This window comes from Heterodontus francisci, chromosome 27, assembly GCF_036365525.1.
Source record: "Heterodontus francisci isolate sHetFra1 chromosome 27, sHetFra1.hap1, whole genome shotgun sequence".
Lineage (NCBI taxonomy): Eukaryota > Metazoa > Chordata > Chondrichthyes > Heterodontiformes > Heterodontidae > Heterodontus > Heterodontus francisci.
The window spans coordinates 70,108,233-70,134,443 of record NC_090397.1 but is presented as its reverse complement, the minus strand read 5'-3'; the positions used below and the strand labels follow the sequence as shown (position 1 = coordinate 70,134,443).

Here is a 26,211-nt window from a genome sequence, read left to right as displayed (position 1 = left end):
AGGGAGAAACCTGAGCGTGTATGTGCACAAAGTGTTGACAGTGGCAAGGCTGGTTGAGAAAGTGGTTAAAAGGGGACACAGGATCCAGGGCTTCATAAATCGAGGCAGAGTGGAAAAGCAAGTTATGTCAAAATTTAAGAAATCATTGCTTTGGCCTCACTGGAGTATTGTGTCCCAATTCTGGGCACGGCACGGGGAGGTGATGGTGTATTGGTACTGTCACTGGACCAGTAATCCAGAGTCCAGGCTAATGCTCTGGGGACATGGGTTCGAATCCCACCACGGCAGATGGTGAAATTTGAACTCAATTAATAAATCTAGAATTAAAAGCTAGATGAATGGTGACCATAAAACCATCGTCGATTGTTGTTAAAAACCCATCTGGTTCATTAATGTTCTTTAGGGAAGGAAATCTGCTGTCTTTACCTGGTCTGGTCTACATGTGACTCCAGACCCACAGCAATGTGGTTGACTCTTAAATGCCTTCAGTGGGCAATTAGGGATGGGCAATAAATGCTGGCCTAGCCAGTGACGCCCACATCCCATGAACAAATAAAAAAAATGCATCTCAGGAAGGATGTGAAGGCTTTAGAGAGGTTGTGGAAAAGATTTGAGTGGCTCCATGGATGAGGGACCTCAGCGACATGGATAGATTGGAGAAGCTGAGACTTCTTTCCTTGGAGAAGCAAAGGCTGACAGGAGTTTTGATAGAGATGCTCAAAACATGAGGGACAGAGTAGATGGAAACTGTTCCCATTAGTGGAAGGGTCAACAACCAGATGAGCTGATTGGTGAAAGAGCCAAAGGCGACATGAGGAAAAACTTTATAACGCAGCGAGTGGTTAGGATCTGGAATACACTGCCTGAGAGTATTGGAGGCCCATTCAGTCGTGGCTTTCAAAAGCAAATTGGATAAGCACCTGAAGAGGGAAAATTCACAGGGCGATGGGGAAAGGACAGGGCTAGCTAAATTGTTCTTGCAGAGAGCTATCATAGGCTGGTCTCTTGTCTGTTCCCATTCTGTGATTGTAAGCTTGTGAAATTCATTCTTCAGTGGTCAATATAATTTACAAACAGGAAATAACATTTCATGAAGTTAAACAATGATGCAGTGCAGAAATTCTACTGCAAGTTGCTGGCAATGCAGAGAATTGTCTACTTAGCTTGGGTGAAGTCACGTTGAAAATGATGTACTGCACAACAGTGTTATATTTTCAAATTAGATTGATTACATTTTAATGTAAATTAACTGTGCTATAACAATTTAAAAACAGCTGCTTGCGTATTATATTAGACCAATTTGTGTCAGCGATCTGACCTACACACACTATAAATTGATGAAAACAATAACAAAATTTATAGAAGCAATTAAGCACAAGTGATGTATTTTATGGAACTCTCAGGGTTTGGTTAATTGGCATAAGGTTGATCATAATTTTCAGTATTTTCAGCGATGCTCTTTACAGATTACAGTCCTTGCCTTAATCATTTTACCAGACAGGTATGGTTGCACAAAAATGTTAGGAATATGCTTAGCTTTGGGTTGTTAAATAAGTCTTGAATTCTTTTTCGTCATAATGGAGCAGAAGGAGACCATTTGGCCCATCGAGGCCATGCCAGCTCTCTGTAGTGCAATCCAATCAGCCCCACTCTACCCCAGTAAACCTGTAAGCTTATTTCCCACACCTGACCATCCAATTTCCTTTTGAAATCATTCTTCGTCTCTGCTTCCACCACCCCCGTAAGCAGCGAGTTCCAGGACATCACAACCCACTGCGTTTAAAAAAAAAACTTCTCACATCGTCCTGCATCTCTTGCCCAAAATCTGTTCTTGTACCGTCGGAGGCCAAAACATTGTATGTTTTCAAGAAGGAGTTAGATAAAGCTGTTGGGGTGAAAGGGATCAAAGGATACGGGGTGAAAGCGGGAACAGGTTACTGAGTTGGATGATCAGCCATGATCATAATGAATGGCAGAGCAGGCTCGAAGGACCAAATGGCCTACTCCTGCTCCTATTTTCTATGTTTCTATAATGGGAATAGCCTTTCTTTGTCTACCCTATCTAAACCCGTCAGAATCTTGTACACCTCTATCAAATCTCTGCTCAATCTCCTTTGCTGTAAGGAGACAAACCCCAGCTTCTCCAACTTAACCTTGTAACTAAAATACCTCATCCCCAGAACCATTCTGGTAAATCTCTGCACCCTCTTGACCCTCATATTGTTCCTAAGTTGTGGCGACCAGAACTGGACACAATACTCTACTGGCCGTACAGCTTTAGAAAGGTTCAGCATAATGTTCCTGTTTTTGAACTGAATACTTCTCTATTTATGAAGTCCAAGATCCCATATGCTTTGCTGACTACTCTCTCGATACGTCCTGCTACCTTCAAAGACCTAGGCACGTGAACCCCAAGGTCCCTCTGTTCCTGTACCCTCTTTAGAACTGCACCATTTAGTCTATGTTGCCTCTACCTGTTCCTTTTGCCAAAATGCATCCCCTCACATTAATCTGTATTAAATTCCATTTGCCATTTGTCAGCCCATTTTGCTAGCCTATCTGTCTTGTTGCAGTCGATAGGTATCATCCTCACTGTTTGTCACAACTTCAAGTTTGGTATCATCGGCAAATTTTGAAATTTTACTATGTATTCCAATATCCAATTCATTTATTTCTTAAATGTACATATCAAAAAGCAGTGATCCCAGCATTGAGCCTTGGGGAACTAACGTCCTCCAGTCTGAAAAACAACCATTTACCACGACTCACTGTTTTCCGTCCTTAAGCCAAATTTTTATCCAAGCTCACTGACCACCCCCACTCCCCCCATTCCATGAGCCTCAATGTTGTTCACCGTCCTTTTATGTGGTACTTTTTCAGCTTCCTTAAAATCCATAGACAACATCCACCGCATTCCTGTCATCAACCTTCTTTGTTACTTCATCAAAAAAAACACATTGGATTTGTCAAGTATGACCTGCCTATTAAAGATGAATTAACTGAAACCTCTCCAAGTGCCTGTTGATTTTCTTTTTTCCCTTGATTATTGTTTCTAAAACTTTGCCCACCACTGATGTTAAACTAACTGTCCTGTGGTTACTAGGGCTGTTCTTGCACCCTTTCTTGAATAAGCATGTCACATTTGCCACTCTCCAATCCTCTGGCACCTCCCCTGTATCTCGGGAAGATTGGAAGACTATGGCAAGCGCTTCTGCTATCTCCACCCCCACTTCCTTTAGCAACCTGGGATGCAAACCATCCAGACCAGGCGACTTATCCACTCTAAGCATAGCCAGCCTTTCCAGTATATCCTGCCTATCAATTTTTCACCTCATCCATTACCTCTACCATCTCCACTTCTACTGATATTTTGTCAGCATCCTCTTCCTTAGTAAACACTGATACGAAGTACTCATTAAGTATTCTAGCCTTGCCCTGCCTCTAAGCATATATGACCCTCTTTGTCCCTAATAGGCCCCACTCCGCCTCTTACTACCCACTTACTATTTACATGCCGGTGGAAGATTTTTGGGTTCCCTTTTATGTTAACTGCCATTTTATTCTCATTCTCTCTTTGCCAGTTTTGTTCTCTTCTTCACTTTCCCTCTCAACTTATTGTATTTGGCCTGGCTTTCGTGAAGAATTCACCTGACATGCATTATGCATCCTCTTTGTTTCATCATATTCTTTATCTCCCTTATCATCCAAGGAGCCCTGGCTTTGGTTCCCTCACCTTTCACCCTTGGGGAATGTACCAAGCCTGTACCTGAAACATCTCCTCCTGAAAGATCACCCATTGTTCCGTTAGTTTTTCCTGTCAATCTTTGGTTCCGTTTTATCCTGGCTAGCTCTCATCTCATTCAAATTAGCCCTCTTCCAATTTAGAAGTTCTGCTTTAGATTGTTCCTTGCTCTTTTGCATTGCTAATCTAAACCTTTATGATTCATTGATCACCCTTACCCAAGTGTTCCCCCACTGGTCTACTTGGCCCACCTCATTCCCCAGCACCAGATCCAGCAATGCCTCCTTCCTAGTTGGACCAAGAACATACTGGTCAAGGAAGTTCTCCTGAACACATCAGAAATTTCTCCCCTTCCTTGTCCTTTACACCAAGCATTATCCCATTTGATATTTAGGTAATTAATGTTCCCCAAAGTCACCATTCTCTAGTTCTTGCACACCTGCCATTTCCCTGCTAAAATTATTTGCCATATTCTAACTATTCAGTTGCTTACACCTCAATCACAGAACTGTAATCACTAGACTGGTTACTGGGATGAGGTGATTGTTCTATGAGGAGAGATTGAATAGACTAGGCCGATATGCCCTGAAAGTTAGAAGAATGAGAATTGATGTCATTGAAACAAATCAAATTCTTAAAAGGGTTTGACAGGGTAGATGCTGAGAAAATGTTTCCCCTGGATGGGGAATCTAGAACACAGGGTCACAGTCTCAGAATAAAGGAGTAGGCCACTTCGAACTGAGATGAGAAATTTCTTCTCAAAGGATTCTATATCTTTGGAATTCTCTACCCCAGACAGCTGTGGATGCTCAGTCATTGAGTATATTCAAGACAGAGGTGGATAGATTTTTGGGTACTAAAGGAATTAAGGGTTATGGATCAAGCCTTACCAAATTCACGGTCAAAGTTTGCAAATTTCATGGACATAGCATTTTAAGAATTGTGGATTTCATGTATTTAAATCACAAACAGTGTTGCAACAAACTGTGAAAATTGTATATTTAAAACCAAAAAATTCTGGTTTCAAATGGCATTTATTGTATTCTTAAACCATTGTAAAAAGCTGACTCTAAACAGATCACGTTCTTTACTCACTGAAGTCAGTGGTTGAATGTAAGCATGGAGCAACCTGCAACTGTCTCTTTCTTCATTCCCTGTCTCTGCGCTGTGAACACCTGTCTGTGTTTAGACACAGCTCTCTCCATGTCCACAGTTTCTTGGAATTGTTACGCAGCACCATGCTAGCTGTGCAAGGTGGGGGCTTCTGCATTCCATAGAGTTCCAAAACTGCAGCACAGGCAAAGGACAATCTGCTTCCTTTGCAATGCTTTTATAAGCAGGAATCTCCAGCCTACAGTTCTTGCCTGATGCGATTCCTAGCTTGGACAAGTTTAAATCCACCAACAGGTGCATTTGTGCAGGGTCAGAGATACACACAGCTTTCAGGAACACCGCAGAAGTTTGTTGAAACCTGAAATGCTTTTTCTTCACAGCTTGACTTCCCCGTAGTAGTAATATTGTTTGAGCTTCTTTACCATGCAAGAAAACATTTGTTGAGCACAGGCATTTAATTCACCGCCATCAGAGATTGTTTGACTGTGATTCAGCTCAGAATGGTACATTCATTATTTCATTGTCAGCTTTGTAAATTGTGATATCAAGATTCAAGCCAAGTGATTAAATCCATTGGTTGTGTAGCATTCTTGGCAACAAACTGAACCTCCTCAATAAGCTGAGCATCGTTTAGAAGGGTTACAATGTCTGTTAAAACTTGTATTTTCAGTGTGAGCTCTTCTGAGATGAAGTCTGAGTAGTATTTCAGGTGAGCTGCATGCTACTGTACTGCCTGAAAATAAGAATTCCAACATGTAATTACTGGCTCTGGAGGGAGGACGATGTTTTATTCCCCAATTCAGACGCATTTGCAATGTGTTGCCTGTATCGAAGCTTGTGGCTAAGGCAGTGTTTGAAGATCTTTTTAATGTAGCTGACCAGTTTGTCGACTTTACCAAACTCGCTTTTCCACAGCTCATTGACAAGAGAAATTCTATGTGCATTACATGTAAAATAGACAGCATTAGGTATTACACCTTGGAGCACAGATTTGAAAGATTTTGTCATGTAAGTTGCGTTGTTGCTAATGAAAGCAGAAACTTTGTTTAAAAATCTGCACTGTATTTTGAAACGGTTTTGATTATCACTTGGGAAATTGTGGTGTAATTAACAACTTCTAAGTGGACCCAATCTGCGAGCACTGTTAGGTTTCCTGACTGTACATCTTCGGCCTTACCAGACATAAAATCAAACAAAACATGGAGCACATAGTTGTCTTGCTCATTGGTGGACTCATCACAAATAACTGATAAAGACTCGCATGCGTTAATCCGAGACTTCATCTCCTTACAATATATAGCAAAAACCTTCGGTAGGTAGTCCTGTCATAGTTTATTTGCACTTGGCAAGTAATCACCACTTTGCACGTTATGTTGAATGAACACCCGCAGCTTTGGGTGATCAAGTTTTGCCAGTGGTATCTTGCCGCTTTTTAAAAAAAAGTCCAAGTTCCATTGTAACCAATTGATGATTTTCTGAGCTGTCGACTTCTTAAGAGATGAAATCGTTGCTTGTTTTTTTGCCTGTTTGTTTTTCAGCAGTATGGTGTCGGATGCTCTCTTTCTGCTGTGATGGCTTTCAGACTGTAAGTGGCGCTGAACTGTTGCCTGCTGTGTGTGATCCAATGCGACATTGCAGCTTGTACAAAACTGTGTTCCACCATCGTGTAGAATTTGGCTTCCAGTTTCTTTCACTCCATGTGCTGCAGTAATGGTTGTGGTCATATTTAATTTTCTCATTCTGGCATTCTCACTTGTCTGTTAATACTTCTCTCAAAACTGCACCGGACGCCCTCTCTCATCTACCATTCAGCCAGTTGAGCGTTGTGTCAGTCACTAAAAAGCGTGAAGTTCACAAAACGGCCGATTTCACGGAGGACCGAAGATTTCACAGTCCGTGACACATTTTTCATGGCCGTGAATTTGATAGGGCCCGAGTTATGGGGATAGTGCAGCAAAGTGGAGTTGAGGTCGATGATCAGCCATGATCTTGCTGAATGGTAGAGCGGGCTCGAAGGGCCAAATGACCTACACCAGCTCCTATTTCTTATGTTCCTATGCTGTACTGTGGCTGCAGTTTGTAATATATACACAAAAGTATTGCAGCAATTTGCCAAGCTTGTACACAGCACCTCCCCAAGCCCCTGACATCTACCACACCATTCAAATACAAGAGCAGTAACATCATTGGAGCAATTTCACTTACAGATTCCCCTCCAAGTCACAACATACTGTCTTGGAAATATACCATCATTCCTTCATTTGCTGCTGGACAACATCCTGGCATTCCCTATCTAACACCATCATGGGAATTTAATCATCAGAGCTACAGCTATTCAAAAAGGTCCATTATTACCACTTCAGGGAAATTGGGGATGAGCAATAAACCCAACTTGCCAGCGTTATCCACCTTCTGGGATTTTTCTCCACAAATGATTTTGAAAGTGCTAATATTGAGTTTTTAATGCGTATTGACGCAAGTTTGGGGGGCAAAGCATTGAAAGATTAAATAGTTAATATGCTAGTGGGTAAATCAATTTATAAACAATCTCAGCTGTCAAAAAATACAGCATATGCTGGAAAATCTTTGATCTTTTTGGGTTGAGAGATAAAAGATATATATTGACTTTGGCAGAATGCTGCGAAGCCTTGAGGCACGAGAGACTGGGAAGGTGAGAATGCAAAAGACAATAGTCAGCAATAATTTTGTTTGTTTAACCAGATGTGGGGAAGCATATTGTTTGATTTGTACATATTACACAGATAGTTCCATTGATTAAACTACTGTACTTGAATCTGATTGTAACTGATGCTCTGTGTTCCCATCCTCTGAAATAAAACTGCTGAGAAGTTTGTAGGAATGCGCACTTCAGATGTTGCTGGAGGTCAAAACGGAGTTTAATTTTATTTTAGGCAAAGCTATTAAGGGTTACAGAACCAATGCAGGTAAATGGCGTTAAACTACAGTTCAGCCATGATCTAATTGAATGGCGGAACAGGTTTGAGGGGTTGAATGGCCAACTCCTGTTTCTATGTTCCACTGATGTACCACCCTCTTGTTTTAGATCTGGATTTGTTTGTATTGTAAATTCACTTGAGTTCGGCACCCTGACTATCAATCGTATATTGTAGATACTTTCATGCAGTCTGTTCGGAGTTCCTCTATTCCCAGCAGGTGTTCAGAATGAAAGTTAATCTTATTTTTGTCTGCCGTTCTCAGTTTATTCTGTAGGAAACATAGAATTCCTCAAGGTTCTAGCTTTACAGGGTGTCTGTTTAAGACAGATGAGCACAGAAATTAATATCATACGTCTGAACTTTAAAGGCTGACAAAGACTTGTATGAACAATGTTTTGACATTTTTTTCATTAGAACTTAAGCCTATTGTAATTTTAAGCAAATGTGAAGGTAAAAGAGAAACTTTTGGCAATATAAAAAATAATCATCATATCCACCAGCGTCTCAAAGAAAGTGATAGCAAGTCATTGAGGATTGTTTTACCCATGTCAACTGCGCAAGTGCATTTTGTAAAAGTGATTATGTGTGTTTTCTTAACTAATTTTGTATTGTGAATGTTCTCTTTGCTAATGTGTGTGTGTGTGTGTGTTCCTTATATATTTTCTTTCCTTTTTTGGAAATCATCTGAGATCAGTTACAGTGCAGGCAGCTGGATGATTATCAGCATTGTCGAGGCAACTATCGAACTATCGTGTGTGGAGTAACTCCAGCTGCCTTGAGAGATAATTAATGAAGTTACACTCCAAATTACTGCTCAGTTAACAGGAACATTTTAATTGCAAAATGCAAATAGTTAGGATGTAGTGGATACAAAGGGCGGATTTCAATTAACTCACTTTTGGGTCCACTGTCTAGTTAAAGATGGCGGGTGGGCCTGTGAGGCTGCAGGTCAATCAGAGGGCCTGCAGTCTTGGAAGGATGGCCGCCCCAGTGGCCAAGGTGGACACTGCTGCTGTAGGTGGGGTGAAAGTGTCTCCATCTTGACGTGCCTTCTGAAGAGGTTACAATTTAATGAAAAAAACTGTGGCCACAGCTGTGAGGTCACCCCTGTGGAGGGAAAGTACTTCGCAGGATGGCCGGTGGCTGTAGATGATCAGTGCTGTTCTGGTTGGGGGTGGGGAATTGAAAGAGGCCTCTCACAGGCCCCCACCCCCCCAAAGGCCTGCTACCCGAGCCCAACAGGACCCGACGACATGTATCAGGGTTGGGTCGGGTCCATCTTCTGGGTCAGGCGCTCGAAGTCGGGTCGGGGCGGACACACACACGGTAAGTGCTCTGCCGGTAAGTATTAAAAATAAAAAAACTTAGCTGAGCTGGGAGTCCGGAACGAAACGGAGTCTGCGCAGTGAGCGAGTGACATCACTGTGATGTCATCACGCATGCACTGCAGCTTCGTGGAGCTTCCCTGTCGGAAGGTAAGTCAAGGGATGGTCGGGTTGGGCCGATTAGGGTCAGGCTCGGGTCCGCTGTGGATCGGTCGGGATTGGGCCGGGTTCTTTTTCCCGACCTGAGCAGGCCTTTACCCCCCCATCCATCCTTCTGCCCACCCCCCCCAACTCCTCCCCCGAGGCAAGCTGCCTCCTCTTGGCCCTCAGTGGAGGGTGGTGTCCCAATCAGCCCACAAATTCGCACTTAATTATGCAGGATAATCATTCGCCACTGCCGGACGGGAAGCCGCTGCAGGCAATGACCTGCCTCCGGGAAGATCTCCTGAAGATGGGAACGTGTCAGTCCGCAGGCCTGTTGCTGTCTTTTGTGAAATTCCTCTTGATCCCAACTGCAAGCCTGCCCCTGCGGGGGCTGGGAAAATACTGCCAAAAGAGAGCAGAGCCACTAAGGATTCTGACCAATGAAAGTACTGGGCTGAGCAATAAACCCAATTAATTGTGTATGTAAGATGCTGAATAAAATATCTCCTCTGCCTCATGCAGCTTGGATCCACAGTATTGGAAGAGATTATTTCTTACTGTTGTCCTTGCATATCCAGTGTTGTACAGGAAGATTTTCTGAAGCAGCGTATCTTCTGTTTTGTTACATTGGAGCATCTGTCTTGGCTAGTATTGAATTAAGAGTTTATTGTAAGACTTTCACAAGTCATTGCAGGATTTTTGTTTTAATCATAGACTGGGATTATCAATGGCAGATTCTTTTTAAGGTAGTCTGTATTGCAAAATTGTGTGAGCCATGGTCATTGGGCAGAATTTTCCCTGCAGGCTTCTGAACCCCTGCCGTCAGACTGAAATGTGGGTTAGAAGTCCACACTGTGTGGGGAACAGTCACTCATCGTGATTTTCCCCGGGGCGGCCAGTTAATAGCCAGAGGGCAGGCTCACCGCCCAATTAAGGACAGCAGGTGAGCTCTTAGAAGCTGGAGGGCCAATCAAAGAGCTGCAGACTGTGATGGCAGGTAAGTGAGGGAGAGAGGGTGCTTCAAAGGAGGAACACTCCAACTTTTTAAAGTTTAAATTAAAAAATGGGTTCAGTAGCCGGGCTGCCACTGTGGGTGGTGTTGGGTGGGGGGATGTCCCTCTGCAGGACTGGCTGAGGCTGCTGCAACACCCAGGCAGGCAGGGAGGGTCTCTAGGTCTGCCTGGCGCTCTGCCTGATGCCCGCACCCCCGGTCTCCACCCCGGCCTGCTGCTGGGAGCCCGCCTCCAGGCACCTAAACTGGCTCCCACTGTCTGGGAACCTGGAGGCTGACTGGAAAATGCCTTTTAATTGGTATTAAGTGGCCCTTAATGAGCTGTTGGCTACCCAAAGCGTATGGGCTGTAGCCCTGCTGATTCCACCCCCCACCCTGCAAAAATGGCCTGGGGGCAGGATGGAGCCTGGGAACTGCCGTGCTGGCTGGCAGGGCTATTCTTAGCTCCTGCCCATCTCCGATCCTGGCCCCGGTGAGGCCTAGAAACCAAGGCCGTTCAATCAATGCGGCACAGAAGGAGGCCATTCTTGCTTTTTAATGACCAATGCCTCAAACACGAGGGGAATATGTGAAGAGGCATCTGAAACGGGCTGATGTTTTCAGAAATTGACATCTTTGGCAGAGATTGTGTAGTTTCCAGCTGCAGATATATTGTAGCATCACGGAACTCGTTTGCAGCTGTTAATCATAACCAGAAAACTGCTCAAGATCCAAATAGAGAAGGCAAGAAACAGCTTGAATGGTCAAAAAATTATCAAAGGGTTTTGTTAATGGTCTTGAATTAATGGTTGATTGACGTGATGAGTTTTTCAACTCTCTCAGATTTGAAAAACGTCCTTCTGTAAAGTTAAAGCTTAATATGGTGAGATCTTTTCGGAGAAAGTATGGGACTGATGTGAAGAAGAGTGGTATCACTTGTGAATTTTCAGATTAATGTTGAATGAACTAAAGCACAAGTGTTAGGCAGGTGAAGAACGGAGGTTACTGCTTTGTCCTTTCGATGTTCTTGGTGCAAGAAGTTGTAATGCAGCAAATGTATTTGCTGGTATCATGCTGAGCATGAGCGTATGTTGACTTATATAATAAGCAGAGCTCTTAAAAACAAGCCGCTTTCTAAGTATCTTTGATTTGATATGGGAATAGTGGCATTGAGGTAGATGATCAGCCATGATCTAATTGAATGGCAGAGCAGGCTCGATGGGCTGAATGGCCTACTCCTGTTCCTATATTCCGATGATAGCATTTGGGTTTCAGCTTTATGAAAGGTTACATTTCTTTTAAATGTTTTTGCATTTGTTTTCCTTTTTTAATTTGGCTGGAATTGGGTAGATAAGTCCCCAGGAAGTAACAAAGTCCTTTCTGTTGTCTTTGTTTTAACAGTATTGGTACTTGTGTGACTGTCAGTTCGTGGAGATTAGACGGTGAGTTGGGAATGTGGACATAAGAGGATTTTGAATGGGGATCCAGGCCAGTACATAATGAGGAAAACTGGAGCTGAGGGATTGGATGGATAGGAAGCTGGGGAAGCAGAGATTCAGGGAATGGAGAGCTGATTGGGGGTCTGGAGGCGGGGGGAGAGGGGGTGGGGGGTGTGTGGGTGGGAATAGATTGGAAGGGAGCATAAACTGAAGGCATTGGGAACTGTGGAAATGGGAAGAATCGGGAGCAGGATTGGAGGAATTCAGCATTGTGCTGAGTGGGGCTTGGAGGAATCCAGGCCCTGTTGTGACAAGTCTGAAAGAACAGGTCAAGAGAATTGTGGTTTAAAAAATAAACATGAGGAACAACATTTTATGGACTGGTTTTAAATTTGAAGTAATTTTGAAATTGAATTGCAATGTACACCAACTCATAATTTTTCTGAATTAATAAATTGCTCTGCCCTTACATCTTTTCATATTTTTGAAGGGAATGTGGTGGATGTTGTTGGCAGAGGGTGATCGTTTCGATGGAGGCTGGTGAGGTGGAAAATGAGCACAAGAACTGTCGCAGTTCTGGGAGGCCAGAAGTGCAGGAAATGGAATTGGACACTCCAGTTGGGGCCTAACCAGAGCTTCATAAAGGCTCAGCATAAACTCCCTGCTTTTGTACTCTGTGTCTCAGTGGTGGATGTTGTTTATTTGGATTTTAAGAAAGCGCTTGATAAGATGCCATATAAAAGGCTGGTTAACAAAATTGAGACTCATGGAATAGAAGGGTCAGTGTCCAATTGGATTTAAAAAATTGGCTTAAGGTCAGAAAACAGTCATGGTAAATGGTTGTTTTTCAGACTGGAGGATGATAGACAGTGGTGTTCCCCAAGGGTCAGTGCTGGGACCACTGCCTATTTTGCTATATATAAATGACTTGGATCTTGGAATACAGAGTACAATCTCAAAATTTGTCAATGACACCAAGCTTGTGGCAAACAGTCAGGATGATATGAACTGTCTACAACAGGACATCGGTCGGCCAGCAGAATGGGCAGACAGGTGGCAGATGGAATTTAATACTGACAAATGAGAGGTGATGCATTTTGGCAGAAGGAATAGGGAGAGGCAATATATACTTAATGGCACAGTTGTAAAGAGTGTGCAGGAACAGAGGGATCTGGGGGTACATGTGCATCGATCTTTGAAGGTGATAGGATATATTCAGAGAGTGGTTAGTAAAGCAGATGGGATCCTGGGCTTCATAAATAGAGACATTGAGTACAAAAGCAGGGAGGTTATGCTGAACCTTTATAAAGCTCTGCTTAGGCCCCAACTGGAGTGTCCAATTCTGGTTACACTTCAGGAAGGATGTGAGGATCCTCGAGAAGGTGCAGAGGAGATTTACCAGAATGGTTCTACGGATGGAGGATTTTTGTTACAAGGTTAGGTTGGAAAAGCTGGGTTTGTTCTCCGTAGAACAAAGCAGATTGAGGGGAGCTTTAATAGAAGTGCACAAAATTGACAGGTTTAGATAACTTAGACAATGAAAAACTGTTCTCGTAAATAATGCGACAAGGACTAGGGGACACAGATTGAAAGTTTTGGGCAGAAAATGCAGAGCTACCTTGACGACACTTCCTCACACCCTGTTCCTGTAAGGACTCCATTCCATTCTTCTAATTTCTCCATCTCTGACACAACCTTCCACAACAGTGCTTCTGATAAGTCTTCCTTTCTCCCCAACCGAGGAATCCCCCCCCCCCTCCCCACTGTGTTTGACAGGGCCCTCAACTGTGTCCAACCCGTTTCCTTCACTTCTGCCCTCACCACTTCCCCTCCCTCCCAGAACTGCGACGGGGGTCCCCTTGTCCTCACTTTCCACCTCACCAGCCTCCATTGAAAGGATTACCCTCTGCCATTTCTGCCACCTCCAGCGTGATGCCACCACCAAACACATCATCCCCCTCCCCTCCCCGTCACCATTCCAAAGGGATTGTTCCCTCCGCTCTGGACCATTCCTCCATTACCTTGTCCCCTTTCAATGGCACCTTCCCATTCAGTCCTCTCTCCTCACCATCCAAGGCCCCAAACACTCCTTCCAGGTGAAGTAGCGATTTGTTTGTACTTCTTTCAATTTTGTATACTGTATTCATTGCTCACAACACGTTCGCCTCTAAATTGGGGAGACTAAATGCAGACTGGGTGACGGCTTTGCAGAACACCTCCACTCAGTCCGCAAGCATGACCCCGAGCTTCCAGTTGTCCTTCATTTCAATTCACCGCCCTGCGCTCCCACCCACATTTCTGTCCTGGGCCTGCTGCAGTGTTCCAATGAACATCAATGCAAATGTTCGAGGAACAGCACCCCATCTTTCGCTTAGGCACTCTACAGCCTTCCAGACTCAACATTGAGCTCAACAATTACAGAGCATGACTGGCCTTTTTAAAAAATTTAATTTTTTAACCATGTGCCTGCCTTAAACTTGCTTTTTCATGTTTGTGCTTTTGGACACAGCTGTTGGTTATTCTGTCATTAACACAGTCTCTGGACTAATGCTTTATTTTTCACCACAACCATTAGCACTCACTTTGCCTTTGTCCCTTGATATCTTTGTCATTTAATCTCTCTTCTCCTCTGCCCTATCACACACCTTCCCTTCTGTTCTCTCCCACCACCCCCACTTGCTTCAAACCTATTACATTTCTAACTGTTGCCGGTTCTGATGAAACTTAACCGTTAACTCTGCTTCTCTCTCCACAGATGCTGCAGACCTGCTGAGTATTTCCAGCACTTTTTATTTTGGATTTTCAGCATCTGCAGGATTTTGCTTTGACTTCAAGAAGAAGTTGGATGGGCACTTGAGAGAAATAGACTTGCAGGGATTGAGCGGGGGAGTGGGACTGACTTCTCCTTCGCCTCCATGTCTTCACCGCCCGGGTGAGTTCCACATGCTGACTCCGGCCAAATGGCCGTCTCCTGTCAGCCTAATGAAATACTTGGGAAATCATAAAGGCTGTGCGGCCAGGGTCAAACGTTACATAAAATCAAAGAGTTGAATTTGCCTCCTTTTATAATACTGTGCTTTAACCATGGATTCAGAGAAGGCTGTGGGTTACCTGGGCACTTTTGAAACATGGCTTTGCACTTGGGCTGGGGTTAGATGCTGTCCATGTGAGATTGGTCAGACTGGAGATCTCCTGGAAATACACCATTCAGAAGCAACACCACCTTTTAGAGAGATAATCTGCAATCAATTAGCCGGTAGAGTCTTGAAGGAGAACGGTTGGTTGTATTTGTCCAAGATTTCAAAGCTGAGAAATGGAGCAGCTGCTATAAATGTATAATTAATGATAAGGATGCAGAGGGGAGATTCCTGTTGACACAAAATCTAACACACACTAGGCAAGGGATCGAGACTGAATATTGTCACCAACAGAATAAAAGGTTGCAGAGCGGAAAGAGGTGAGAATGAGTAATGGGACAAATACTGGTAAGTAACCTTTTTATTTTAATTTCTCACAACATTTTGAAGCAAATAATGAAGGTTATGTAATTGTTTTAATACATGCCTGTTATATATTTGGTTCTTTATGTTGCCACCATATAGATTCTAGCCAGAGGTTCTTGGACTGTAGTGTTTAAACATTAATCTTTATTGTATAGTAACTATATACGCTCCACACTAGCCTGTCTCCTTCAGAAGCCACGCTGTAACTGTTTTCGAGTTTTCCCGCATGATCTCTTACCTCATCCTTGTGGGCGGTAATCTTTACATTCTCTCAAAATTAACCCTTTGATGCCCTTGTTCTACACCTGTGATGTCAGTCCTAGAGCGGGATCGGGAAGCACAATGTATATGTTTAGTCTTTATGGTTTGTGCAAACAATGTGATTTTTCTTTTGGTCCACAGAAAAGTGGATTTTTAAAGTTCAGTCTTACCCTGAAAGTTGAGGATAGAACTTCCCATTGTAATGAGCTGTGGACTGTCCTTTGTATCCACACAGATGATTCCAACTCGGGAGCTGCATACCATGCTATTGTTTGGGCTATTGAAGGAATGCAACACTCTGCCATTCTGTATCAAACAGCCACAACACAACAAAAGATGGATAAAGTCAAATGAACTGTGCATCAGCTGTTTGAACCACCACAGGGACAGCACAGGAAAAGAAGGGCCCCATACTTGTTCTGATGCAGTGCAGAGTACATCAATAGTTCTCAGGCATTACAATACCACATACAGAAAGCCGATACCTCTAAGCATCACAGACACGGATGAGATTGTGCTTGTTATTCAGACTAGTTTCTGTGACCAGTGTAAGGCTCGTAAACAGGGGGTCTCCATTCCCTTTAAGGTCCTGATCCTGTACTGAGTATCAGTGACATGAAACAAACTTTGGATACAATTTCCACTTTATGTGGAACACCTTCATTCACCAAGCAATGGTATATACTTACAACACCAGTTGCTTAGTAACCTGCATACAGAAGCTTGATCCCAGGTGGTGGGATCCATTGAAAGAATTCCTCCGCATGACTTCCTGTATCTGACCAAGTCTCACTTCCTGGCTGCAGCAACAGTGTCCTTGTGAGCTGTGGTTTTATACCCCTTTCTGACCCTGGTCCCTCGATATATAAGGTAATGTCTCAGATTGGGTCACCCGATTGGGTTTCAGTGCCTTATCAATCACACCCTGGCTATGCAAGAACACCTGCATGTGGTCATAGCCTGCTCTCAGCAGGGGGGTCTTAGGTGCATACCAGCAATGAATGTGATATCTATCTTGATAAGGCAAGAAGGAAACCAGTCACACACATTCCAAGAGGCCATTGTCCATGAGAGTGATTGTGGGCACACTATCTGATGTAATAGCCCGGGGCTACTACATTAGTTGCATGTCCTGACTTGTCTGTGAGTGTGTCCTTGTTCAGTTACATTGTCTTTAATTTTAAAAAGTCCAATATGAGCCCCAGCGATGATATCTTCAATCAGACTTCTTCTCTCTTCGTCCTGATATTCTTCGCCTCCACGTCTTCACCATCTGGGTGAGTTGCACACACTGGTCCACACTACAACTGGTTATGTTTAACTTATAAACAGAAATGCAAGAGATATTAAAAATGCCTTGCGCATAACAAAAATACAGGAGATATCCAAATGCCTTACACCAGCGTGCCGCATAGTTTGCAGGGTGTTATGACGGTGCTTCTCTTTTTTTTAGGTTTTTTTGAGGACTCATGTATTTTAGAATTATGGACATTGTTTTATTTGGGAAAACAGAAAAGGATTCCATGAATTTTTTTCCCACTGGGGTCATTGAAAGGATTCAGGGAGATCTTGTTTGAAAACATTACTGGAAGTCACCTGTCTGCAGATGAATACCCAGCAAGGGCTTTTTGATTTGGGGGAGATGTTTACAGAGAAGTGACTGGTCAAGATTTGTAGGGGTCAGGAGGCTTGACAATTGAGTTTTTTTAAATTTCGCTTCGAACAGTGTTGGGATGTGAACTGTGTTGAAGGCAGTTGGAGAAAACCAGCAAAGAGAGCTGTCAATAATTAGTTTGTAAAGCTAAGGTGTGGCAGGGCAGCTCGGCCAAGTGGACTGTGGGAAGTTGTGGACACACCATGTGTCCTCGATGAACACATCTGCAGGAAGTGTCACCGGCTGCAGAAGCTTGAGCTCCGGGTTTCAGAACTCGAACGGTGGCTGGAGTTATTGTGGCACAACCGTGAGGCAGAGAACTACGTGGATAGCACATTTCAGGAGGTAGTCACCCCAGAGCTTAAGAGAGCACTGGCAGAGAGGGACTGGCTAGCTTCCAGACTGCCAAGAAGGTCAAGGCAGATAGTGCAGGAGTCCCCGGAGGGCATCTCACTTTCTAACCGGTATTTAATGCTGAGTACCGACGGGAGAGAGGGTTCCTCTGGAGAGTGCAGCGAGAGTCATGACCAGAGCACCATGGGTGGCTCAGCTGTGTAGGGAGGGAGAAGAAAGGACAAGAGAGCAATAGTAATGCGGGTTCTAGAGTTAGGGGAACAGATAGGCGTTTGTGGTCGCAGATGTGATTCCAGGATGGTATGTTGCCTCCCTCGTGCAAAGGGTCATGGATATCACTGAGCAGCTACAGAGCATTCTGGAGGGTGAGGGTGCACAGCCAGAGGTCGTGGTCCACATTGGTGCCAACGATGTAGGAAGAAAGAGGGATGAAGTCCTACAGGCTGAGTTTAGGGAGCTAAGAACAAGATTAGCAAGCAGGACCTCAAAGGTAGTAATCTTCAGATTACTCCCAAGGCCACAAGCTAGTGAGTATAGAAATAGGAAAATACACCAGATGAATGCTTGGCTGGAGAGATGATGCAGGAAAGAGGGCTTCAGATTGCTGGGGCTTTGGTACTAGTTCTGGGGAAGATGTGACCTGTACAAGCTGGACGGTCTGTGCCTGAACAGGACTGGGACAAACATCTTTGCAGGAAGGTTTGCTAGTGCTGTTGGGGATGGTTTAAACTAGACTGGCAGGGGGATGGGAACCTGAGTGCAGTCTTAGGTAGGACAATTTCAGGACAATCTCAGGGCAGGGAACAGGAGGCAGAAAACTGGTGAGTGACTCAAAGACAGAAAAAGCAAAGGTTAAAAAGTGTACAGCACAGGAATTTGGCAGTGTTAAACGGTATTTATTTAAAAGCAGTTTAAATAAATCCGATGAGTTGAGGGCACAGAGACACATGGCAGCACGATATCGTTGCTATAACGAAACTTGGCTTAAAGAGGGGCAAGAATGGCAGCTTAACATCCCTGGATATAGAGTATTCAGACGTGATAGAGAGGGAGATAAAAAAGGAGGGGGTGTAGCATTATTAGTTAAGGAATCAATGACAGCTTTGAGGAGGGATGATATGCTAAATGAATCATCAAATGAGACTATATGGGCGGAGCTCAGAAATAAAAGGGCAGCCACACTACTAGGAATGTATTATAGACCCCCAAATAGTGAGAGGGAGATAGAAGAACAAATATGTAGGCAAATTTCTGAGTGCAGAAACTATAGGGCAATAATAGTTGGGCATTTCAACTACCCCAATATCAACTGGGATACAAACAGTGTGAAGGGCACAGAGGGAACAAAATTCTTGAACTGTGTTCAAGAGAACTTTTTTGGCCAGCACGTAACAGGCCCAACGAGAGGGGGTGCAATTCTGGATTTAGTCTTCGGTAATGAAGCTGGGCAAGTGGATGATGTAACAGTGGGTGACCATTTTGGAGATAGTGACCATAATAGTTAGTTTTAGTATAATTATATACTGGTGGGCAGCCATAAAGGCGGGGCTAAAGTGTGGCGAGTCGAAGAGACTTAGTAGTTGGCAGGAAAAAAGACAGAGGTGGAAGGGGAGAGCCAACTGTGTAACAGCCCCGACAAAAATTTTTTCTGCAGCGCCTGTGGAAGAGCCTGTCACTCTAGAATTGGCCTTTATAGCCACTCCAGGCGCTGCTCCACACACCACTGACCACCTCTAGGCGCTTACCCATTGTCTCTTGAGATAAGGAGGCCAAAGATAAAGATAAGATAAGTATAATTATAGAAAAGGACAAAGATAAAACAGAAGTAAAGGTTTTAAATTGGGGGAAGGCACATTTTATGAAACTGAGAGGTGACCTGGTGAAAGTGGACTGATAACAGCTACTTGAAGGAAAATCAGTGGCAAACCAGTGGGAGACATTCAAGAGCAAGATACTACAGGCACTGTGTAGGCATGTCTCCACAAAGATTAAGGGTGATACTGCCAAATCTAGAGCCCCCTGATTATCTAGAAGCTTACAGGGTAAGTTAAAGCAGAAAAAGAAAGCTTATGATGATCACAAATATCTTAATACTTTAGAAAGCCTTGAGGAGTATAGAAAATGCAGGGGTGAAGTAAAAAAGGAAATTAGAAAAGCAAAGAGAGGACATGAAAAATTAGTGGCTGGTAAAATCAAGGAAAACCCGAAGATGTTTTATCAGTACATTAAGAGCAAGAGGATAACTAAGGAGAGGGTAGGGTCTATCAGAGATGTACAGGGGAACTTATGCGTGGATGCAGAAGATGTGGGCAGGGTTCTTAATGAGTTTTTTGTCTCTGTTTTCACAAAGGAGAGGGTTGATGCAGACATTGGAGTTAAAGAAGAGGAGTGTGAAATATTAGATACGATAAATATAATGAGAGGAAATACTGGAAGGTTTGGCATCCTTGAAAGTGGATAAATCGCCAGGGCCAGATGGATTGCATCTCAGGTTGTTAAAGGAAGCCAGGGAGGAAACAGCTAATGCGCTGAGGATCATCTTCAAATCCTCACTAGATACCAGACGATTGGAGGTCTGCGAATGTTGTACCATTGCTTAAAAAGGATGCGAGGGATAGGCCAAATAATTATAGGCTTGTCAGTTTGACCTCAGTGGTGGGTAAATTGTTACAATCTATTCTGAGGGACAGGATAAATTGTTGCTTAGAAAGGCACGGCTTAATCAGGGATAGTCATCATGGATTTGTTAAGAGAAGGTGATGTCTTACGAACTTGATTGAGTTTTTTGAGGACGTAACAAGGAGGATTGATGAGGGTAATGCAGTGGATGTGGTCTATCTGGATTTTAGTAAGGCATTTGACAAGGTCCCGCACGGCAGACTGGTCAGTAAAATGAAAGCCCATGGGATACAGGGGAATGTGGCAGGTTGGATCCATTATTGGCTCAGGGACAGGAAACAAAGGATTAGTAGTCGGCAGATGTTTTTGTGAATGGAAAGTTGTTTCCAGTGGCGTTCCACAGGGCTCCGTATTGGGTCCCTTGCTGTTTGTGGTATATATTAATGATTTGGGACTTAAATGTGGGAGACATGATTGGGAAATTTGCTGATGACAGAATTGGTCGTGTAGTTGATAGTGAAGAGGAAACCTGTAGACTCCAGAATGATATCAATGGTTTGGTTGAGTGGGCGGAAAAGTGGCAAATGGAACTCAACCTAGAGAAGTGAGGCATTGCATTTGGGGAGGGCAAATAAAGCGAGGGAATACACAATAAACAGGAGGATATTGAGACGGGTAGAAAAAGTGAGAGCGCTTGGAGTGCATGTCCACAGGTCCCTGAAGGTGGCAGGACAGGTAGTTAGAGTGAAGAAGGCATATGGAATGTTTTCCTTTATTGGCCGAGGGATAATATACAAAAGCAGGGATTTAATGCTGGAACTGTATAAAACGCTTGTTAGGCCACAGCTGGAGTATTGCATACAGTTCTGATCACCACATTACAGGAAGGACAGGGGAGATTTACAGGAATTTTGCCAGGGCTTGAAAGTTGCAGCTATGAGGAAAGTTTGGGTTGTTTTCATTAGAACAGTGAAGGCTGAGGGGTGACTTAATTGAGGTGTACAAAATTATGATGGGCCTAGATAGAGCAGACAGGAAGGACCTGTTTCCCCAGTGGAGAGGCCAATTACCAGGGGGCAGAGATTTAATGTGATTGGTAGCAGGATTAGAGGGGACATAAGGAAAAACTTTTTCACCCAGAGGCTGGTGGGTGTCTGGAATTCACTGCCTGGAATGGTGGTGGAGGCAGAAACCCTCAACTCATTTAAAAGGTACTGAGACATGCACCTGAAGTGCTGTAACCTGCAAGGCTATGGACCAGGTGCTGGAGGGTGGGATTAGATTGGGCAGCTAGTTTTTGTTTCCGGCCAGCACGGACACAACAGGCTGAGTGGCCTCCTGCTGTGCCATAATTTTTCTGTGGTTCTTCTATGGTTCTATGGTCACCATCAGCACTCTCTTCCATCTCTGAGAACTTTCTGAGCACCAAGTGCAAGAAATAGGGAAACTGATGCAGCCATTACTTCTGGAAAGCCTGTCAAACTGATCTTCAATATTGCCTGAAACGAACTGTTCCAGAAAGATCCCAGTCACAGCCGTCTACACATATTTGGGATGCCAAACCAAAAAGGAACAAATGACATTTTTCTATATCTACTTTTTTTTCTTCAAGAATTAGCAAATATTTGGTCAAAGTATTATTTTTTGTCTTTTTTGTAACCGCTGTAAAAAGAAAATCTCTGTGTATATAAAGGGAACTTTCATATTTCAATCTCTGTTAATGCTTTGCTTCATTACTCATTATGTCTTGTTCTATAATAAACTGATAATTTTGTTTATTGAAGAAACCTGCTGGGTGGTGTATTTTATTCTGGGATAGAGAGTAGTCTATGATTGACCGTATTGGTAACTGGGTAAACAGTTAAATATATGTTGTGACCCGTGGAGAGGTGGAACTGGAAAAGACAGTGCACTCCTCTCACTTCGGTCGTAATGGTTCTATTGGCTGCTTAGTCAATCTGCTAATGTCCACTCCCTTGTGTATCCTGCAGAAATGTACCATGTTGAACCTTGCTTAAGCTGTCAAAATAGTCAGCTGACAAGGTTGTTGGAAAAGACTGCTTTGTTCCCTTGGCTGACGTGTTAGTCTACCAATGACTTTGTTGTAGTGATCGGAGCAATGGTGCTTCTGTCTGAGGCACTACTGAGTTGCCCAGCACATCCAACCAGTAAACGAGGGAGTCGTGGAGCCATTGCCTGTACAGATTGAGCTATACTGTTAAATTGGTATGCTTTACGCTCATTTTACACTTGAAAAATGGGCTCAATGCACACCAATTTCTACCTCTTTTCCTTTGACTTTATGCACTTATTCTTGTTGCTTGAGCAAGAACTGGAAGCCTCATGGTTCTGGTACTGGACAAGCAACCCAGAGGTTGTGTATACAAATCCCACCATGATCAATCATGACATTAAATACATTTGGTCTGCAGTGGGCTGGCACCAGAAAAAATGACCACGAAAACTGGTGGATTGTTTGTTTTTAAAAACCCAACTCGTTCACTAATGTCTGTTGGAGGGGAACCTGCCACCCCTCCCTGTCCTGCACTTGGCGCTGAATCCTCATGCTCACAGAAGAACTAGGTTAGATACTAAGTGTTACCATGTCAGTATCACCCGTATCTGCAGCCCATCAAATCAGAATCGATGTGCTTTACGTGAGCCAGCTCATTTAATGACAGGCTGTTGCTTGCTACCCATACCTTTTCACATTCCCTGTGTCCGACGGAGGGCCGCCCATGATTCCCCAACCACCCCCAACGTCCACCCTGCCCCCCCCAATCGAGCACCCTTGCCTCGCTGGGATTTGACTGATGATCCCCAGCGAGGCCCCAAAAAGCTTAACTTTTCCTGGGATAGTCCTTCCTGCTCTTCATGAGGTTGGGTTGCAGTCCCAGCAGTGGCCACCGCTGCTGGGACTAAGAGCTGCTGGCCTGCTGATTGGCCGGCAGCTCCATTAGGCATGACTTCCTGCCTCAGTGAGGTGGAAGTTCTGCCTCAGACCTATTAACGGCCTGGGCACTGTAAAATCTGGACTGGATCCCCAAGCCAGATAGAGGTGGGATTGCCACCGACTTTTCAGTCAGTGGACGGCTCCCATCTGGGGGTAAAATTCATCCCTACGTTTCAGGTCAATGACCTTTCATCATTGCCTACTGGCAGTTTTGGGTTCCGTTCCATTCTGGCAGTGTGTGTGTTCAAATTATAATCCAGAATAGCTGTGGTAAAGCTGAAGCTTTGGATATATTCACACAACAGAATAGTATAGCACAAACTGAGATCATTGGGTCTGCACTGGCTCTTTTAATGAACATTCCAGTTTGTCCTATTCCCTGCTCTTTTCCTATATTTGTGCAATTTTTTTTCTTCATGTATTTATCCAATGCCCTTTTAACTATTGAATCTTATCCACCACCCAATCAGCAGCAGTGCATTCCAGATCCGAATCACTCATTGCGTTAAAATGTTTTTTCCTCATGTCACCTCTGGTTCTTTTGCCAATCACCTTTAATCTGTGCCCTCTGTTTCTAAAATGTATTTTTTAAAGCTATGATGCTGCATTACCAGAGTATGTCACACTGGACTCCTCCAGTTTAAGGATCTTGTGCATCTGCAGGTTTTTCATCTGAGTTGAAAAACAGTGCACAGATTGTGATAAATGAGGCTGCAGTTTAAGGTCATGGCTACAGATGGCAACAAAATATAGTCTGGTTGGTTTGGAGTTTTTCAGGTTAAATGTATCTGGCAGGTTTATGTGGCATCATAAACTATAATATCGATGTTTGAGTGGGTCACATGGTCATTAATTGAACCACAGATCAGGTTTCAACCTGTCTCTGATCCAGTGTAAGTCTTCTGTTTTAAAATATGACAGGGATGGAGAATCTAACATTATTCGTTTGTTTATCTCCAGCGTATAGACATTTCATGTGGTTATAGAAAGTAAAAATGAGTGACTTCAGTTGTTTCATTCACTAAGGATGAAGCTGTTGCATTCATGACAGGAAGAAATAATACAGTAACATTTAGAAATAATTATATGTACACTGGCACTAAATTTTGTGAAATATGGGACAGTGAAAAGTGTAGTGTGACACAGGACAGGAGCATACCTCAGGCTAGAAGCGACACCATAAGAGTAGTTTTGCTGTGTTTGCAAACACTGCACAGTTTGTTATTCTGTATGATAATGTCCCAGAAATTCCTGCTGTATCTGCAAAGGTAGCAGGGGACGTGGGATTTAGGATGAGGCCTGGATATGCTGTACCTGGCATAGTTACAGTTTCAGGTGGTGGGGGGGGTGTGGCGGGGGTATTGTTTAGGGGGGCACCTAGCGGAGGGGTGTAGTTGGAGGGAATTTGCAGGCCCTCGTTGCCCTTGGTTCTTGCCTGGGTTATACTGGGCATTTGGCCTATCAAGAGAAACAAAACACTCAGCCTTGGTATAAGTGGGGCACACCTGGGGGTGCAGGCCTATGTTCTTGCCTGGACCCCACCCCCATAAAAAGGCCGATCTCTTTCTGGGTGAACCATTTAAGCTCTTTGAAATTAATGTGCATTATTTTAAATTATTCACCTCTGCTTCCTGACTGCCCAGCTCATCATTACTTTGCAATATGGGAAACCATCTTTTTTTAATTGTTCATGGGATGTGGGCATCACTGGCCAGCCCAGCATTTATTGCCCGTCCCTAATTGCCGTTGAGAAGGTGGTGGTGAGCTGCCTTCTTGAACCGCTGCGGTCCATTTGGGGTAGGTAGACCCACAGTGCTGTTAGGAACGGAGTTGCAGGATTTTGACCCAGCGACAGTGAAGGAACGGTGATATAGTTCCAAGTCAGGATGGTGTGTGGCTTGGAGGGGAACTTGCAGGGGGGCTGCAGCACTTCACCACATCTGGCATTGATTCACTTAACTGCCTCTGCTAGCCATGATACTGTACAAAGTTTTTTAATAAAACTGAATGGGAACGGTCAGTGCATCTAACATTTAACCCTTCTACTCGGCTCCCTTGGCCACACCTTGTCTCAGGGTTCAGGGTAAATCATCCAGGATCAACATATATCTCTACAAGGTTGTTTTTCCTAAAAATGTTCTCTCATTTCCCCTCCTGAGGAAGGTAATTTGTACTCCAATATCAGGAACCAGTAAACCTCCAGTCTCTGCAGGGTAGCTCTCTGAGCTAAGACTGCATGCCACTGAGCTGTACATGGAAGGTAGTCACCTCAACCCAATTTTGCCAGCACCTGATATTTGCATGCGTTGAGTTCAAGCATCAGTCACTGTATAGTGATGTGGAGCAATAACCCTGGATAATCTTATCTCCATAACCTCATGATGAGGCCCAACTTTAGCACCCAGTCGCGATCAGTTTGGACAGCATAGACTAAGGGTTTAAACTTGGGACATTTCACTCAGCATAGGCTATGTTTAACAAATTCTGCTTTTTGCATATGTGTTTATTAGTGGTTATTCAGGGCCTTTAGGTTTCTCTGTAAGCATGAGTTAACTGGGATAAATAGCCTCCCTTATCTGTACTCATCATTCTGGTATATTTATGGAATACTCAGCTACAGTTGTGACACTGATTCCTTATCTGTTTTCAGATTTGTTCCAGAAATGACCTTTTGCTGGGGAAGATCTGTATAAGAATGACATCAAGCAACGAGGAAAGCATTTACAAGACTTTGTAATTGTAAGTAGCCGGACTTAATGGAGCTGGGTTACTGTCAAAGTGGGCTATTAATTATCATTCATACTATTGAAAACTGCTATAAGTATTTAACAAGCTGGTACCTTGATGATCTGTGGTGAGCTTTGCTCTGTATGAAGCCTGGTTTTCCTCTGTCTCTGAAACATAAGCGCAGTATTTCTGAGTGCGTTCAAATACTTCTCCAAACTGTAGTATGTGTCAGGTCAAACACAGATATCTAAAGAGGCTCAGTGTAGTATGTCCAATCGCAGAATCACATCTAATGTTAGACATTGAGTTTTGCAAATACGGGTTGGTTGCGTACAGTCAGTGCTCTGCCAGTTGCGAATAGCCGAAAGGACGTGCTGTTTGATGCGATCCGCCAGTCATTGGGAGATACAGCCTTAAATCCCGAGTGTG

The 26,211-nt window shown here is 43.7% G+C and overlaps 1 protein-coding gene across 1 annotated transcript; it reads right to left on the bottom strand.

Annotated features, from left to right (window-relative positions):
- Nucleotides 1-6,180: 6,180 nt before the first annotated feature.
- On the bottom strand, nucleotides 6,181-6,594 carry LOC137384956 (CGG triplet repeat-binding protein 1-like). The gene has a single exon (XM_068059668.1). It carries the CDS (start codon nucleotides 6,592-6,594, stop codon nucleotides 6,181-6,183), a length of 414 nt encoding a protein of 137 aa, XP_067915769.1.
- Between the last annotated feature and the right edge of the window lie 19,617 nt (nucleotides 6,595-26,211).

Excerpts from the sequence above, each read along its gene's own strand:
- LOC137384956 (XM_068059668.1), bottom strand. The coding sequence starts at position 6,594 with ATGAGAAAATTAAATATGACCACAACCATTACTGCAGCACATGGAGTG.